The sequence below is a fragment of the Halichoeres trimaculatus genome, unplaced genomic scaffold, assembly GCF_033239565.1.
Source record: "Halichoeres trimaculatus isolate MK-OKI-2021-1 unplaced genomic scaffold, fHalTri1.1 fHalTri1_scaffold_15, whole genome shotgun sequence".
NCBI classification, from domain to species: domain Eukaryota; kingdom Metazoa; phylum Chordata; class Actinopteri; order Labriformes; family Labridae; genus Halichoeres; species Halichoeres trimaculatus.
The window spans coordinates 34,013,497-34,028,673 of record NW_027437193.1 but is presented as its reverse complement, the minus strand read 5'-3'; the positions used below and the strand labels follow the sequence as shown (position 1 = coordinate 34,028,673).

The 15,177-nt window shown below is 43.1% G+C and overlaps 1 protein-coding gene across 1 annotated transcript in view; it reads left to right on the top strand.

Moving 5' to 3' along the window:
• The first annotated feature begins 3,804 nt into the window (after window positions 1-3,804).
• Window positions 3,805-15,177, top strand: part of xkr4 (XK related 4) — a 29,056-nt gene continuing 17,683 nt past the window's right edge. The window contains exon 1 of the mRNA XM_074688172.1: window positions 3,805-5,021. Coding sequence (XP_074544273.1) covers window positions 4,330-5,021 — 692 coding nt within the window. The 5' untranslated portion in view covers window positions 3,805-4,329. The remainder of the gene's footprint in view (window positions 5,022-15,177) is intronic.

Here is a 15,177-nt window from a genome sequence, read left to right as displayed (position 1 = left end):
GTAACTGATGAAGTCATGGCTTTTGTTTGTGTGATAAATGTTAAAGAGTTTTCCAGTTTTTTATTTTATTTTATTTTTTTAATTGAAAGCTCTGCATATAAAGCAGATTAGTAGTAGTAGAAAAAAACTCATTTCTTAAAGTAATGAGTGATACTATCATTAGAGACACACTCAGATATACTGAATTTGAACTTGTGCTTTTCTTTCCAAATATTGAATTTGTTAATTTATATGTGTTCTGTACTACAGTCATTACCTGTCAAACTGAAGCTCTACTTAATTATTTGATATTTGAGTTAAAACAAACACCTGCTTCATCATTTTGTTAACCGTGGTATGGGCAAAGGTTGTGTTATAGAAGACATGAATGCAGTACCACATATTAGATAAAACATTTGTTTCCCAGCTTTTCAGTTTACTAATCTATTGTTATGCTGCACTGAATGAGCGGCCCTGTGGGTCTAACAACAATCACCAAGTAATCCAGGTGAAATACTAAAAACACCTTAAACAACCCCAACATGAAACTTCCTGTTTCTGCATACAAAAAAATCCTTCCCACCAATAGTGCGTCCCAAATCGCATACTTCCATACTCAAATACTCAAAATTTTGAGTATACTGCGTCAAAATGAAAAACAGTATGCATAGTATGCGAGAAATGAGTATGCAAAAGTACCAGGATGATGTACCCAAATCGGCCCGGATTTTGAGTATGCAGCTGTGGGCACTTAACACACTCATTTCCTCCTCTGGCAGCAATGTATAAATGTAACTTATTGATGTTGTTTTTTACACGTGTTGTTTCCACCAAGCACCATCAGCTGTTGACGTTGTGTATATGGTGAAACTTGTTTTTGTTTGTTTTGTTCTGCGAATGATAGGCTATGCCAGTGTTTCTCAAATCTGGTCCTGGGGACCCCCTGCCCTGCATGTTTTAGATGTTACCTGACTCCAACACACCTGATTCAAATGATCAGCTCGTCATCAAGCTCTGCTGGAGCCTGATAACAAGCCATTCATTTGAACCAGGTGTGCTGGAGTGAGGTAACATCTAAAACATGCAGGGCAGGGGGTCCCCAGGACCAGGATTGAGAAACACTGGGCTATGCTAATGCTAGTTGAGCTAACAGCTATCTCAAATGCCAAAGCTCATTGGGCTAACAGTTACCTGGGCCCTAGCATTACCTGGTGAACCAGGTAAATATAATAACAAGCGGGTTAGACCATGCACAGTGAATACATGACCAGAAGCACCACTCAGACATTTAATTTGTGGATGTATTTTAACTGCCACAGCGCCCCGGTAGCTCTCTTGGTAGCTTCAGTCAGCTGCACCGACCCCCATTAATAAACTCTACACAGCTGATCGTGTTATTAGCTGTGTTTAATATACTACTGAAAAGGCTTTGAAAATTTGCTGGCAAATAGTGGCGGTGTTTGGCAGAAACGCGCTGGAAGCTGGTCACAATTACACATAGAAGAAGAAGAGGTCCACATCATGTCATCATTCCCGGTAAGTACGGCGCTCGGCAGTATGCGATTTGGGACAGCACTACACCCTCAAAATTTGCGCACTAAGCCAGTGAGTATGTAGTATGCTTAGTACACTCAATTTGAAAATTTTGAGTACACAGTATGGAAGTATGCGATTTGGGACACACTACAAGTCTTCAGGGCTCGCCCAGCTCCAGGCGTGCTGAACTCAGAGCAAGCAATACTCTGAGGGCCCCTCCTCAGGATTACCACACAAAATAAGACAGGAAAAATATTTTAGTGGCCACTTCTTTATTCCCCGATGACTAACTGATTTATGGTGCTCTAAGAGAATTTTAAAAAAGATTTAAACAAAGCAAACAACTCACAGATGTGTGAACAAAAACAGAAGACAGCCAAACTCAAAGCTCACTGACCAAACTAGAAAACAAATGTGAGGTGGTCTCTGAGAAACCCTGCTCCGTGCCACCTCCCTACTTCACCCCCTGCAACATCAACAGCCCACAAACTTCCGCTGCACCTGTGGCTAACCTCAAACATTAGACCCCTGGTAGGATAACTAAATCAACAAAAAGACAAATCTGGAAGAAAATACAGATTTTAATTCTGTGAGGGTGGATTTATTCCACTGCCAACGTGCTGGTTTCATATGCATGGTTGATATGTGGCTAGAGCTTAGCAAAGAACAAAAGAAGATGAGTTAAGCAACAGATGTTATCAAATGTATTTTCTTTTTGTAGTTCTAGTTTTATAAATTCAAAAAACATCTTGTTTTCAAAACTATTCCGTATATTTTAGCTATGTTCAGAATTCATTACACCATGTTGTCTTTACTGTGAAGGTAAAGTAGATTTTCATCACGTGATGAACATCAGGACATCCATTGTTCAATAAATAACAAAATACTGGCAGTAGAAATTCCATGAGTGAAGAGGGAACACAGTGGATATAAGACCCTGCTGAATGTGGAGATGTGTAGAGGACACAGACAGTCTGTGCTCCAATTAAACTACTGCCCCCTCAGAGTTATTTAAAAGTAACGGAATAAAACTTTGAGTTTTTATTTCACTCCATTTTAAAATTGGCCAACACACTTTAAAAATCATTGAGTACATGGTCAGGGCCATGTGAAGCACAGACAGCCGGTCAATGCCATGTGGTGCACAGACAATCCATTCCCCCAATAGGGTCTCATGCCCACTGCATTCCCTCACTCACAGTTACAAAACGCCATCCCAAGAAAAAAAAAAAAAACATTGCTGTAAAATAACAGTGAAATAGTGGCAGCAGGGGTTTCTACTGTTGAAATACTCTCGTAAATTTAAAGTTATTTGCTAAATAACTAGCTAAAACTGATGGTCCAAGTCTGTGCCATCAGTGTGTGAATGTAGATAAGTGAAAGACACAAGTAGTGTGAAGAGCTTTGAGTGAGCAGAAATACTAGAGCAGTGATTTATAAGTGCTGGTCCGTTCACCATTTCACGGTAATGAACTGTGAAATATGTACGGTAACTTACTGTGAAAGGTTTACAGTAAATTACTGTGAATGGAAATTAAATAAAAACCTGTAATTTACTGATAACTTCAAACAAAATGATCTCTGTGTAGAACAACTGATGCTCACCAAACGCAGCAGCACAGAGAGCTGTGCCATCGGTCCATCAGAATCATAATCCTGATCATGAAGTCAGAGGGGGAGCTTTCTGGGAAAGACACTTTGCTTTGAGCAGAATGAGCTCTGTGGGGAGTGCCTTTTCACTTTTTGAGCCACTGAACATTGGAGTGGACGATTCAGGAACTGCAGGGGCTGTCACAGTTTGGTTCTGACCCATCTCTCCTTTTTGAACGCCTCGTGAAATGATTGGGAAAACGGAGAATAAGGTGATGAGTGTCGTCAGTTGAAGACAGCCCAAGGTGGGGAGAGAAGTACTTTTATTTAGATTTAATCTTTTTTTCATTTCGATTTATTTATTTATTTAATATTACTTTTATGATTAAAAATAAAAAATGTTGTTGAAAGTTAAAATGTGTAACTTGAGAAAACGTGTAGGACCTCTGCAGGAGCAGCTGAGTTAGAGCAGGATCTGTCCATGTTGCTGGAGGCATCATGAAGCAAAAACCGGAACATAAAGCATGATCCGGTTGTAATCACATGAAGCTCTGCACACACTGACTGAACTGACGGGTTCCCTGTGCCCTCAGTGGAAGATTTAAGGAGAAAAACTTTGTTCAGTGACTGATCTCACACAGAGAGACAGGCAGAGAGAGGGACTGTGTGTGTGTGTGTGTGTGTGTGTGTGTGTGTGTGTGTGTGTGTGTGTGTGTGTGTGTGTGTGTGTGTGTGTGTGTCAGAGAGGAAGACATGGGAGGATGATGTCATAGTTTTGTAGTCGCTGCCATGGAAGAAGCAGATGGCTGAAGCCCTTGCCTTTCTCCTCCGCTGCTGACTCCGTCTCCTTCCCTGACATCTGCCTCTGCACCAGGACTCACCGAGGGCGAGGAGGAGCAGACCGCACGCAGAACCGGTTCCGGTGGATTCTGTGCATGCAGCCTGTCAGCTGGATGTGAACGGATCGTCAAACCAAGGAGAAGACGGGGTATGGACCAAAATAGCAGAGCATGCAAGGGGCTATGTCCAGTCCTCCTTTTTGTCATTATTCTGTATTATGAGGAGGCGACTGAATAGAGGAGCTAGTCCTGCCCAGAAGGGAGGAGGAGGAGTAGAGGAGACGCGCAGAAGGGTGTCGACTGAGAGAGGCAGGGGTAGAGGTAGAGGAGCAGAGGAGGGGGGGGCGGAGGAGAAATAATAGAGTAATATTACAAGCTTCTAACAATGGCTGCTAAGTCGGACGGGGTCCTGAAGATCAAGAAGAGCGATGTGGCCTTTACCCCCCTGCAGAACTCGGAGCACTCCGGCTCAGTGCAGGGGCTCCACCCGGGCAGCCAGCCGGACTCTGCGGGCGCCGGGGACGGGGACTTCGTCAACGGGGAGTCGCGGTGCTGCGGCGGTGGAGGCTCCAACACGACGTGCCTTCACCTGGGCCGGGAGCAGCAGAAATACACCGTGTGGGACTGCCTGTGGATCGTGGCCGCAGTGGCCGTGTATCTGGCCGATGTAGGCACCGACGTGTGGCTATCGGTGGACTACTACCTCCGCCGCGATTACTGGTGGTTCGGCCTGACGCTGTTCTTCGTGGTGCTCGGCTCCTTCTCGGTCCAGCTCTTCAGCTTCAGGTGGTTCGTCCATGATTTCAGCACCGAGGACGGCACGGAATCCCCAGCCGATTGCTCCCACATGGACGGTAACAAGCTCCTGAGCGGCTCCGCCTCACACGGCGACGTTACCGCTCAGCAGCACCCCGCCACACCGCAGCGGCAGGCGTCGACCGCCAGCAAGAACACCACCACCAACAGCACGGCCAGCACCGCGGCCGGCAGAGGGAGGAGACGATCGGCCTACTACTCCTTCTGCGTGTGGTTCAGCCAGTCTGTCATCCACATCCTCCAGCTGGGCCAGATATGGAGGTAGGACGGAGGCCTCGGGTCGGGTTACAGTGATGGGAGTGCAGTGTGTCAGGAATAGATGAATGGATGGATGGATGAATGAATGAATAAATGAATGGATGAGCAGCGGGCTCCTGTGACAGTAGCTGGCACTCTTGGCACCATGGTGTCCTCTAGATGCTGCCTGCTCCTACAGCATGGCTACCAGCTGCCATTTTTAGCATACTCTCCTCTGCAGGGCCAGCACACAGGCTGCTGCTGTGCCAGGCTCCAGGTCACTCTCTGATCTGCTCTGGATAAAACCAATTATACAAATGAATTATTTACACCTCGTGTGGCAAACACAGACAGCTGGCCCTGCTGGTGAAGTCTGGTATGGAGGATCTCTGAGGGGAAAGTTTCTTTAGCCTCATTTACTTTTACATATGAATGGCAATAGCATCATGTTAGCTGCATAGTAAAATAAATCTGCACCAAGGAAAGGCTCAGTTCACCATCAGTCTGTATAATATCTAAATGAAACTAATATGTGTACAGTACATCACTGCATGCATTTACAGAATGGATCTTAAAGTCATGTTCCTCATACACTGACCATGTGTGTGTTTGAATTCACACTCTACAGCTACATGAAAACATGAGCATGTTAACCATCCTTTGACTGGTTGTTGACATACCCGCTTTTATAAATCCCAAGTCATGCTATCTGTGAATGACCTAATTACAGGTTTAACTGCCGTGTGAACAAAGTACAATGAAGAACAGTTTCTCGAGTAACCAAACTGAACCTGGAGTTATTATTAATCCTACCCAGGTAGTGGCTGGGGGGAAACAGAATAGTTTATCAGTGAAAGTGCTTACTTAGAGAGAAACACACTAAGATTAACCAGGGAGCAGGGAAGGTGTGAGAGGCAGCCAACAGATCTTCATACGCAACGTTTTTAAGATATGTTATTTATGCAGCAACAGAGGGAGAATGTGTTAGTGTGATATGTGTTGTGGGTCAGAAGACTACGGTCCAAATTCATCAGGTTTACACGATGAAGAAAAGAGACTGATTCAGTCTTTGGTATAATTTGACCGGTAAAATAATTATCCTGCTCCAGTTTTGATTGACAGTTTTCTACTTTGTTTTTAACAAACTGTACTCAAAAACAGGAAGGTTACACTTAACCTCGTATTAAAGTATTATCTGATCAGGCCATGTTGTGGAAGGATCATTCAAAAACTGGTGTAAAAAGCACTCTAAATATGGGTCCATTAATAAGTTGGTGACACGACCTCTGTCTGTTTGAAGGCTCTAACGACGCTGTTTGATTGCAGAGACAACTTTGATAAAAGATTTAAGTGTTTTTTCAGGGTAACAACTTTGTTTCCTGTTTCTTTGTTCAAGACTTTTCCCAGGATGTAAAGCAGTAAGGTAATGTATTTATCTGTAGCTATGCAGGGCTTTTGTTTGTAAGGTGACAACAGTTAAACTTTGTCAACTCAGTTTGTAGTTTAGTGTCCAGAAGGTGAGCAGACTGTTTAGTCTCACTTACAGTGAGGTGCTCTGAGACATGTCTGTAACATTAGTGAACCCTGGTCATGTCCTACCAGAGCTCAAATCTAACCTGACTCTTCATTTCATTGATAGACTCTCAAGTTTGAACAAACCACTGCAGAATAACTGCTGACTGTAGGTTGGAGCCAACATTAGCACAAACACATTAACCTGGGTTTTAGCCTTTAGCTGGTGCTCTATCTCTCTCCTGTTTCTCTTTCTGCTGCTCTTCTGTCCTTTTTCTGTCTGACAGTTAGGCCCCAGTGTCCATCATCACTACAAAATTAATCACATTCAGCAGAGAAAAACACAGATCTTGACACTCACTGCTAAACTTTTTGGGCTGGCGTGGTGTTGTCATAACGTGTATCAGTCTGGTTCTGTCCAACCCAGACAGGGAGACTAAGAAATAGCATTTAGAAATAACCCATTATGGTGTTGATAACCTCATTTTAAATCATCCACGATCAAGCTTTTTAAAATGTTTTAACTTAAGTCACCTGAGTCTCTTGCGTCTTCTTCATCAAGTGTGAAGATTCCTGAAATTTCCTCACAGGTTTGAACAGAGACTATCTCCAGTTCGTCACCACACACACTGACTTTAAGGTGAGCTCTGTAAACAAACCCCACTGTCAGTGTGTGTAAAGCAGCCTGTTATCAAACAACTTTCAGGCAGTTTTTCATAAGCAATGTAAAACCCTCAGTGGGAATTAGGCTTGTAAACAAATGAGGAGAACTCTTGGTGTAGAATAGGGTTGATCTATTTTAGATACCAACACAATGAGTAAAATTAAAATGAATGTTAAATTGAGAAAGTAAACAGTGTCCTCATAGTTTCTGAATGTGTCACTGATGAATACACTACCTGTGTTTGTGACAAGTCACCCTGCTGAACAGGAGCTGTTTGACTGAGCCAAGAGCTGTTATCTTCACAAAGAGGTCTGACACTAATGAACCACAGATTTATGAAGACTGCAACCCTAACCCTAACCATTAAACTGAAGACTCTTTCTAAATCAAACCAGCTGCTTGAAGGAGCTGTGAAAAAGTTTCTAGGTGATCTAGAAAAAGTCTCCCTTCTGGTTCTGCCTGATCCTAATCACACTTTGAAAAGAGATTATCAGCTCCAATATAGGTTATTCCAAAATGCTACTTCTTAGCTTCCCGATTAGGTCGGCCAGGATGAAGTTCAGCAGAGAGAAGAGAGATCTGTTTTTCTCTGCTGAAATGATTTCTGTGATTAATTTTGTAGTGATGGTGGACACTGGAGTCTAACTGTCAGACAGAAAAAAGGACAGAAGAGCAGAAGAAAGATAAACAGGAGAGAGGCAGAGCACCAGCTAAAGGCTAACACAGGAGCTAAAGGCTTAAACGTGGGCTATAGGCTAAAACACAAGCTACAGGCTAAACATGGGCTATAGGCTAAAACACAAGCTAAAGGCTAAAACATTGGCTATAGGCTAAAACACGAGCTAAAGGCTTAAACATGGGCTAGAAGCTAAAACACGAGCTAAAGGCTTAAACATTGGCTAAAGGCTAAAACACGAGCTAAAGGCTAAAACCTGGATTTGGCTGCTTGTGTGACAATGAGAGTCTATCAATAAAATGAAGAGCCAGGTTACGTTAGCTCTGATTGGTGAGGTTGGAGTTGGTAGATGAGCTCTGGTAGGACAGAACCAGGATTCACTAACGTTACACGTTACAGACACGTCTCAGAGCAACGGGCTGTGAGGAGAGAGAAATATAGCAGCTACTAAACTATGGTACAAACTGACAAAGTTAGCTTGTTGTCAGGTTTCAAAGCGTAGCTCTACATAACTGTTGATAAATACCTTACCTCGTGGAGCTGGATCTGGGAAAAAGTTGTCTTGAACAAAGAAAAGTCAAGTTAAAAAGAAGATCTGATCTCCATTCATTTCCAAATCAAACACACGCCTTGTTCAGAGTCACATCTTTACATGGGACTCTGGACCAAAAGGCTTTCGCTGCAATCCACTTCATTGTGTCCTCTTTTTCGTAAAGTTTCTTTTTTGTTAGTTATTTGGGGTTAAAGTGGGATTTGATGGTGTCTGACAGCTGCAGATGTTTTGCAGTTTTTTCAGAGCAGTTAGATACGTTAGATATGAGGGAGAGCCCAGAAGAGATTAGACTCTGGAAGAAAAAAACTATTATTATTTTTGTCACCCAGCTTCACTCAGAGTCCCTCAGAGTCCCTCGTGGTCTCTTCTGCACAGACTTTGGCTGCACAATGGCTGCGCCTGTTACGGTGGTATTTTGGTTTCAAAAACCACACAATGGTAAAAGGTGGAGCAACTATGTCCCTTCCACATAGAGTCAATGGTCACATTATTTAACACTTGATGTGTCAGTGACAACAGACAAGCAGGGAGGGTAAAGAGAGAACTGTTGATAAAACCTCTAAGGGGACACCAAATGAGTACAAGAACAAACTGTTAAAATTGCTTTCAGCATTGAGTCTGAGTCTGATGGCAGAAGGGATAAAAGATCCAGTGTGCCTGTAAGTTCTCCTTGGAGGAGTGAGATAGCGCCACCCAGAGGGCATCAAAGAGAGTTCCTCTGTTGGAAAGTTCCCAGGTTGACCCCAAATCTCTGTAGCTTTTGGACAGCCAGCTTCCTCCAGAGAAAGCTGAGGTCCTCCTGCTGCTCTTTGGTTATTTTGGAGCAGGTCTTCCCAGTAGGCTAAGGCAGGGGTGTTTTTTTACAGAGAGAACATCAAACCTTCAAATTAAAGAGGATCTTAAGACTTTCAATAAAAGTTTGATTGAACAAAATGTTCTCTGAGACACCTAAAGAATTGAGATTGCTCATCAGGTGCATCCTTTGTTCAGGTTTAACAGTCATCTCAGTGTTTGCTGTTTAGTCCCAGTCACACTGAGCTGACACACTTTGCAGTGTGGTCTTCCTCTGCGTAAATACTGCTGCCTTTGGGTGGTCTCTGTAAAATCAATGATGAGCTTCTCAAACCAGTTATTGGCTCCAGCCTACTTCAGTCATCTTTTCTGTGTTTGGGCTGACACTGACAGATTGAAGCGCTCAGTGACATCTTAAGTTCTTTCTCTCTTTTTCCTCTCAGTTCTCAACAAAGCAGTTTAAGACCTTGATTTTTTGTGGACCACTCACTGCAGATGAAATATTTTCTGTCTCACTAATGTGTCTCTGCAGCAATGTTTGATCTCTTGGCAAACTCACATCTACTCACTTTATGAAAACCATGTGTGAACATGAATCTAAGTCCAGACAGAGTAGATCAAAACTATCACCTCAGAGGAGTTTGTAATTTTTATACCCACTCCCAGTCCAACTCTTTGCTCCATCACCAACTTTGTCAAGCCATAAACTGAACTGGCTGTAAGTTTTGCCTGATTCACATTTCATTCAGCATATTTCTGTTTTTCACAGTTTTATTTTAGTTGAACAACCTTTGCATCATTTTGAGTTCAATTACACAACAGCTCAAGGAAACATAAAGCTGAAAACATACCGCACCAACATTTCTAGATACTGTGTGACTTGGTCAGTTTACTGGACGATGGTGCTGCTCAATGGAAAGACAGTTTGATGTGTTCTCTTTCCTGAGGAGACCGACCTTCCTTAGACAAAAAATCTTTATCCACATCAATCGACATCAATCCACATCAACCACCTTCAATCCACATCAATCCACAACAACCCACGTCAACCCACATCAATCCACATCAACCACCTTCAATCCACATCAATCCACAACAACCCAGATCAACCCCCATCAATCCACATCAATCCACATCAACCCACATCAACCCAGATCAACCCACATCAATCCACATCAACCCACATCAACCCACATCAACCCAGATCAACCCACATCAATCCACATCAACCCACATCAACCCACATTAACCCACATCAACCCACATCAACCCACATCAACCCACATCAATCCACATCAACCCACATCAATCCACATCAATCCACATCAACCCACGTCAACCCACATCAACCCAGATCAACCCACGTCAACCCACGTCAACCCACTTTAATCCACATCTACCCACATCAACCCACTTTAATCCACATCTACCCACATCAATCCACATCAACCCACATCAACCCACATCAACCCACATTTACCCACGTCAACCCACGTCAACCAACATCAACCCACATTAATCCACATCAACCCACATCAATCCATGTCAACCCATGTCAACCCACGTCAACCCACATCATGTGGACTCCACCCTTAGGGCCAACAGAGAGATTCTCTCTCCAAACAGAACCAGAGTGATAAAGAAAGTGTTGGTCTCAACTAGTGCTGCACGATTTGGGGAAAAGGTGCGATTTGCAATTAGGTGGACAATATTGCGATTGTGCTTGCGATTTAATAAAAAAAGTTGTGTCATGATGAGTCTACAGACTTGCTTGCTTATCATGGAGAAAAATCTGAATTGCATGTGCTGACATTGCGATTGCGATAATCGTGCAGCCCTAGTCTCACCTCATTTTTCGCTTTCAAGTTAGAATGAGGTAAAGAGGTGAGCTGCCTCTTTCCAGTTTAGTAAGTAAGAAGGTGTGTAAATCTTTATTTACAAAGCAACTTTCTCAGCTCAAAGTCACAAAGTGCTTCACAAGAGGTGAATAAACAGAGGCAAGAACAATCATTAAGAATAAAAAAGAACAGAAATACAGAAAGTAAAGTCAACCAGACTTTAAAGGTGCCACCAACAACAACAGTCCAAACCCCTGCCTGCACAGGTGGGTCTCCATCCAGCCTTTAAAAATCTGCACAGAGACAGATGTTTACAAGACCGAGGGCAGTGAGGTCCAGAGGTTTGGGGCCACAAACTGAAACGCTCATTCTCCTCTGGTTCTCACCCTGGTCCACAGCACAGCCAGGGGCCCCTGGTCTGAGGACCTCAGTGACTGGCTGGAGGTTGAAATAGGTGCCTTGTTAGAGCCCAAAAATGTAACAATGACCTGAAATGTAATTAAAAAAAAAAAAGATGTAATAAAACCCAAACTATCATAGCTTTTTGCCCAAAATGCAACAAATTGTTAGGTTTTGTGTTTTATCACGTTTTGGGCTCAGCACTTTTGATACATTATCGACAATTTATTATATTTCAGGCTATAAAACATCTTTTTTTAGTACTTGTTTGGTCAGTTTTTTACGTTTTGGGTTGTTGTTGCATTTTGGGTTCTAACATGCCTCACCATGGAGGGCGCTGTATGTCAGCACCCAGATCTTAAACTGGAACCAAAAAGCCACAGGGAGCTGTTGCAGGGGGGTCAGGATGGGAGGCACATGAAAGGACTTCTGTGATCAGCAGAGTGACCTGGCAGCAGCATTTTGCACAAGTTGTAAACGGACCACAGATGTTTTGTCGAGGCAGGTGAAAAGAGAGTCCCGATGATATGAGCCAGGGTGGTATGAGAGCAGGAACAACCATTTGCAGTTCAGACTGCCTGAGAATGGACCTGGGTTTAGCTCTGTTTCTGAGGTGGAAAAAAGCAAGTGCTGGTCAGACGTTCAGACATGTTTTTCAAAATACATGGCCTGGTTAAAAATGACGGTTTGAAGGTTTTTAAAATCAGACCTGATGTTGCACGCTAGTGACCCCATGTGGTTGGCAACCTTAGCAACAGCTGAATCCGCAGCTGTAATCAGAACCTCTGTCTCGTCTGCAATGAGCTGGAGAAAATTATTGACCACCCGGTCCTTACAAGCAGACACATACAGGTAGACATCGTCTGAATAACGGTGGTAAGACGCACCCTTGGAGTTGCTGGTAATGCAGGGAGACCATGTATAGAGCAAACACAATCAGGGCTTGGACCGGACCCAAGGCGACCACACAACAGAGAGGTGGAGTCAGAAACAAAGAGACAGCTACTGAGAAACTCCTCTCACTGAAATAGGAGGCAAACCGTCTCAAGACAAACACCCACCCACACCCCAAGCCTATCAAACACCAGGAGGTGGTCTAACCAATGCTGCACTGAGGTCTTCAACACCACATCTGGACAAACCCATCTTTAGACAAGGAGAGAAAATCAACCCCTATACAGTGTGCGGTGATTAGAAAAGAGGAGCTCAGATTTAAAGAGTAGAATCAAACAAGAGGTTTTAGTCTGTTCACTGAATTAAACTATTTATCTGCAACTAGGCATTACTCAGCACACATCAGTAAGGCCTCATCTCAGTAGGACAGCTACATGTGGACAAACCGTTGGTACCCTCCAGTTAAAAATCCCCACAGTGAAAGAACTTAAAACTGACACAGATAATGATAATTGGATAATAAACACACAGATAAATACATAAATAAATAAATAGTGAAAATGAACTTGTGAAAATCTGAATTTTGTTTCTACAGGGTAATTTTAGAAATCAAACTGATGAAACTGACCTGGACACAAATGATGAAAAGATAGGAAATAATTTGACCATAGGGACAAACTAAACTCATGACAAGAAGAGAGAAACCTGTCTCTACAACTCTACATTTAGTGATGCTAACACATTTCGTCCATTTTTGTCCCTTGTGCTAACTGCAGACCTTGAAGATGGCACCACCTGACCTCCATCAGCTCATATTTCTGCTCCTTTTCTTCACAGTTTGCTCTTTATAACATCTGTAGTAAGAAGAGCAGAAAATGTTGGTAACACAGTTGATGAACAGTTAATGCGCCCCATGTACAGACAATCATTCTGATGAAATATTGATGAGGAGGAGCTGAAACATGACACACTTTCTTCAAGGTTCACACCAAAAAGGATGGGACCTCAGCTGATTTGGGTCATGTGACTTTGGAGCAAACCATTGCTGATTTATAGGGTTTTTTTAATGGGTAACACAGCTGATACAGGTTTCTCAGACACACACTAGGTGAATTATTTTATCTAAATCAATGATTGAAACAGTTTTTAAGACAGTTTTGTCATGTTTTAACAATAATAATCTTGAACAAATAATGCTGAAAATAATAAACGCAAACGTGTATTCTGCTGTTAATTTTGAAGCGCAAACTTGACATTTGAGAAATCAGCACAAAAACGGTAAACTCAAACACATGATTTTCATTTTATGCTGAATATATGATGTAACCTGTTAACTTTCTGTATTATATGAAAGACAAATATCAGCCAAATGACCCACTGTAAAAATGGTCATTGCTCGAAATTAATATTTAGTAAAATTGATGAGCTTACCTCATGGACAGGAAACGTACTCTTAATTGTAGGATCACTCTTATGATACGTTAACATATTTCTGTTTTCATCTGAATGAATGATAACTCTTATTCTGCAATCTGAGAACAGCCAGAGTCAAACCCAGGCGACCCCAGCAGTGTTTTTTTCACAGTCTACGTATTCAGTTGATGGACCAGCTTTCAGAATTTCTCTTGGTCCAGCAGATGGTGACATTCACCGTGTTAACCAACCAGGGACAGAGAAGGAAGCTCTCCCAGGAACTCACGAAACGCCATTGGCTGGAGGTCAACGTGCCTTTGTAATGTAGCTCATAGTAAGAGTGAAACCTGAGCCCAAAGACTGGATTTGTGTTAGTGTAGATCTGCGTGAAGTTTGTCCAAGTGGTGTAGCCATACCTGTGTGTCCGTACCTGTGTTTCAATGTAGAGCAGGTTCAGAGCAAACATCAGTCCATTCAGACGGTTTGTTGAGTGATAGAAAGTTGAGAGTTTTGAAATGAAGAATGATCATTTCAGCGGTTCAGCACCATACCTTCGTCACTGCTGTGTCTCACACTGAGGGGCCATCCTGTCCTCAGCCTCCTCCACGTACAGCGTACAGAAATCCTGATGATGGATCAGAGCTCAGACTCTGATCCATCAGTCTGTAGCTCCATGGTCCTGTCTTCAGGAGTCCGTTGGTGGGCACTGATGGTCCAGCCTCTGGTTCTTCTTCTGCCTCTGTCTCAGTGATGGAGGTCTTTCTCTCTGCAGTCTGACCTGTCAAAGCTCAGCTCAAAGTCTCCTCTTCACAGTAACTGAAACTGAGACTGTGAAAGTACCACCTCTTTGAAGCTGTGAAGCTTAGAGCCTGTGGACTCTGAGATACCGGTCTTCTGGTTCTAGCTTGGTTTCAGCTCTGCCAGACCTCTTCCTGTCAGAGTCTCCAGTCCCAGTGTGTGAGAGTATGGATGCTGAAGGAAACTCTCCTCTCTGAACTCAGCTCGGCTTTCTCTGACTTCACGTCTGCGTGGTAGAGACCTGTTTCTGTAAATGCCCTCATGCTCTGTCTCTTACTGCAGGAATTACTTTTTCCTGCTCACTTTCAGAAAGTCACTCCACTTTCTGCAGAACAACATTGCTCAACAACACTCACCGTGAGAGTGCTCAGCTCAACTGTTATCCACTCAGAGATGGTTGGAAGGAGCCAGGAAAACTTGGGACACCTTGAGGAGTTGGCAACACCAACTCTCAGGGTTTGATCGAGATCCACTGCTGCAGAACAGCTCTGTGTCGTTAAAGGGACTTTCTGCATAATAATGTAATGTTCATTACCTCACCTCACGTTTTTTTTTTAACCTCTGACAGTTCAACACTTACCTTTTCACCATTTCAAGCTCTTCACTGGACCTGAGGTGCTTGGAATTCAGTAAAAAATGGA